Source organism: Lygodium microphyllum, chromosome 5, assembly GCF_053477565.2.
Source record: "Lygodium microphyllum isolate KBCC chromosome 5, Lygodium_microphyllum_v1.1.10, whole genome shotgun sequence".
In the NCBI taxonomy this organism is placed as follows: Eukaryota; Viridiplantae; Streptophyta; class Polypodiopsida; order Schizaeales; family Lygodiaceae; genus Lygodium; species Lygodium microphyllum.
The window spans coordinates 158,078,743-158,082,741 of record NC_141139.1 but is presented as its reverse complement, the minus strand read 5'-3'; the positions used below and the strand labels follow the sequence as shown (position 1 = coordinate 158,082,741).

At 43.1% G+C, this 3,999-nt stretch overlaps 1 protein-coding gene across 1 annotated transcript; it reads left to right on the top strand.

Moving 5' to 3' along the window:
* Positions 1 to 383: 383 nt before the first annotated feature.
* On the top strand, positions 384 to 2,240 carry LOC148036588 (geranylgeranyl pyrophosphate synthase, chloroplastic-like). Its single transcript, XM_087678576.1, has one exon. The coding sequence runs from the start codon at positions 784 to 786 to the stop codon at positions 1,939 to 1,941; it is 1,158 nt and encodes a 385-aa protein (XP_087534702.1). The 5' UTR covers positions 384 to 783; the 3' UTR covers positions 1,942 to 2,240.
* Positions 2,241 to 3,999: the final 1,759 nt, after the last annotated feature.

Genomic DNA, 3,999 nt, shown 5'->3' with positions numbered 1-3,999 from the left:
CTTGCGGCTTGTTAATGAGGTGCCAATGTCTCCTAGACACATCATCATGGGTTCAAGTTGGTAAATGGAGCAAACCTTAGTATCCTCATTTTTTAGTGACTACTTTGCTAACCTACCAAACTTCCCGTTTATTCGGAGTTCGCGTAAATAACCAAAATTTGGCTCGATGAACTCGCACAAGTCAATTGGAATTGTGAGTGACCTGACTCTAATAATGTTTGACTGCTCAAGTCAATTGACTTGCTGCGTGTCCCAGCCTAAGTGTAATCAAGTCCATTCGGTCACGACTCACACGTGCGGATAAGAAGAGTACGGCCATGGATGGATGCGATTGGATGTCTCTTGGGCGGTAGTGCGATTCGCCAGCAATATCATCATCGTCATCATCATCTCCGCCACCATATCAGACAAACATAAGGGACCTCACCAACGACAGAAAGAGTCGCCCGCAGTGTTGGCCTCGGTCGCTTCGCTGTGCAATCAGCGACAATGGACGCCTAAAGAAGCAACAGAAGCAGAGAAAGAATAAAAGGATTACGAGGAGCCATATCTCCCACGCATTCCCACCTTTGAAAGGAGTATTCTTCATGCTGTAAGCTCAATGTTAGGGCTTTTGAATCGCCACAGCTCCCGTGAAGGTGAAGGGAAAGAACAGGTCACAGCAGATAGATTGTGTCCCTGCTGCAAGCTGTAGCGGGCTCAGGGGGGACTCCAGTCTCCTCAATCTTACAGAAGACCTCAGAGAAACGCAAGTTTCAGATTCCTCATTACACAGGAGGAGTCATGGCGGCCTCCCCTGCGACGATGGTCGCCACAAGCTCCTCCACCTCGCCTCTCTCCAATGCCATCGCTTGCACCTCAGCTGTCTTAGGGACAAACCATAACATGAAGAGGGATTGTGTTCGCTCGTCTATTTTATCCTCTTCTTTCCACGGGGCTATGCTGAATGGGAGCCCCTCCTTCACGGCTGTCTGGCTTCGGACCAAATCCATGCTTCCCCCGACATCTGCCCGTGTTACTAGTGAGGCCACAACTGAGCAGAAGCTTGCTCAGGAGTTTGATTTCAAAGGATTTATGAAGTCAAAGGCTGTTGCAGTGCATCTCGCTCTGGAAAAATGTGTGCCTGTGCGCTTCCCTGAGAAAATTCATGAGGCAATGCGGTACTCTCTCCTAGCTGGTGGCAAGCGTGTACGCCCTGCTCTTTGTATTGCAGCTTGTGAGCTTGTAGGAGGAACAGAAGCAATGGCAATGCCCTCTGCATGTGCTCTGGAGATGATCCATACTATGTCCCTCATTCATGACGACTTACCATGCATGGATAACGATGATTTGAGGAGGGGAAAACCAACTAACCACAAGGTGTTTGGTGAGTTCACAGCTGTACTAGCAGGTGATGCACTTCTTGCATTTGCATTTGAGCACATTGCTAGAGCAACGGAGGGGGTCCCAACTGAGAGGGTTATCAGAGTTATTGCTGAATTAGCAAAGGCAATTGGACCTCAAGGGCTGGTTGCAGGACAAGTGGTTGACCTTGCAAACGAGAAGAACTCTAATGTGGATCTTGATGTGCTGGAGTACATTCATTTGCACAAAACTGCAGCGCTCTTGGAATGCTCTGTGGTGATTGGTGCAATATTAGGTGGTGCATCTGAGGAACAGATTGAGAAACTTCGTCTGTTTGCACGTTGCAATGGTCTTCTTTTCCAGGTTGTGGATGACATTCTTGATGTCACAAGGTCTTCTGAGGAACTTGGCAAAACAGCAGGTAAAGATTTGCTTGCAGACAAAGCGACATATCCAAAATTATTAGGACTTGAAAAGTCGAAGGACTTTGCCCAAGAGCTGAAACGACAAGCCATTGAGCAGCTGGCTGACTTTGATGTGGCAAAGGCAGCCCCTTTACTGGGCTTAACAGAGTATATTGCTAATAGGCAAAATTAGATGTTTTCTTTGCATGAGCCTTGGTGCCTAGCATGTACTCAAACTTTACAGAAAGAGTTCCTTGTTACTGATTTGGCAACCAAATCCTATATTTGTAAGAGCAATGCACGAGTTTGCTTTCTAAGTGGTGCATTGGTTTTGTAAGTCAAACAGGAGAGAGGCAGGTTATTACAAATTATTTATGAGGCCCTAATATCTCATAGCCTCTTGAATTGCTTGTAACTTTTTTTAAGAGGCCCTAATTTATCAAGGCCTCCTGAATTGCTTGCCACTCTATTAATGATCCTTCCTCTTTGTCATTATTGAGCTAAAGACTTCTCAAGGTATGGCTGCTGTAGTTCTTATTGTTCTGTATCTTCCTCGCATTTATGTGGTGTATTCTTAGTAATCGTTTCAGAATATGGACGGGGAGAAAAGTGGGCCGAACAAGTAACACTGACTTGGAATGAGACCAGGCATGGAATTCGAGTTGCAAGTGTCCTAGGTGGAAGGTTGTTGGATTGCCAGCTTTTTCTTCAGTGACGGCCCAAAGCTGCCCAGCAGAGCTCGATGTTTAGCCAATATCAGTGATTTATAATCAGTATCACTAATCCTTTTGGTTGGTTGTATGAGGGCATGAGTCCCATGTTTGTCTCTACTTGTAAAACCTAAAGCTATCCTTTTCCCAAGACTTCCTATTTGGTCTCTCTTCATTATGCCGAAAGAAAGTTTAATTATTTTTTGTGATATGATTACTGTGTCATGCTTGTGCGAGCTCAAAGTTAGTGGTTTTTCTTGATGGCTGCCTTAGAAAGGTCAGAATTTGTGGAATTAATCTGACTACCTTTTCACATTCCGGAAATCATGTTAACATGTTCACATGAAATTTATGCAGCCTGTCAATTAAACATATAGGTTATTTTTAAGACAGTTCAAGTCTAGTGCTAAGAATTCTTTTCTGACCATAGGATGTCCAAAAAATGTGTGAAAGTTACTATGACTATTCTTTCATTCGTGGAAATGCTTTATCAATGTAACCTATTGAGATTTGTACATCCATTGTTAAAGAAGTGCAGGGTTTATACTTGGGCAAGTAATGAGTAGTCATGATTCCTTTTTAATGAATTGCAGGGCTTGTATTTGGGCTAGTAATCAGTAGTCACCTATCATCTTGGAAGTCATTCTTTGACACGTTCAAGTTTTTATGATCCCCTCTAGAGTTGCACTTCATTCATAAAATGTGATTGAGTACTCTCTTAGGCCTCAATTCTACGCAAGTGGTGAAGTTATTGTGTTTATCATCAGACATCTTGCATATCAAAAATATAAAGTTTGTACTGGTCTTTTGTAGTTTGCTGTTGGTTGAATCTAGTTTCTGATGTTGAACATACTTTTTAACCTGAGTTGTAAGCTGAAAATTGTCTGCTTACTGTCACTGAGCACCCTAGTTGACTGAGTTAAGTGCCTGAAATGGGACTTGGGGATTTCTGTAATTTTTTGACAAGGAGCTTGCATTCTCCTTATTACTATAAGCTTCAGGTTAGCAGAGCTATTACTTATTAGCCATCTACATCAGTGGAGTTAAAGGATCCCTTGACTGATAGGGGTCACTGGAAACTTTGAATATCAGAAGAAATCAGGTTCACTGCTTTGAGCTTGAAATTTCTACTTGACGTCTTGTGAAGTAGTTTTATGCCTGTGTCGCAAGGGTATGTGTTGCAATTTTTACTTGTAGTTGCTGTAGTATGCCATACACTGTTATGCATTCTGCATGTGACCAGTGAACTAGTGTAAGTTAATATTGTGAAGGATGGTTTATTTGGCTGATGTTAGTTTTGATGTTAACAAACAAAGCTGGCAGTACAGAGACTGTTGGTAGATAGAGATTGGGGGAACTGTCCTCTGCTGTGTCACTACAAACATTGTGAGTTTGTTAGTGTTGCCCATTAGGGCATGCTTAGGTGATGGTTGAGAGGGTGAGCTGGTTCTTGAGTAGAAAAATTTCCCTTTGTTGACAGGCAGTGGCTGGTGGTCCAATATTTTCTCTTGTTCTTTTTTGTGTTATGTAAGTTGCATCGC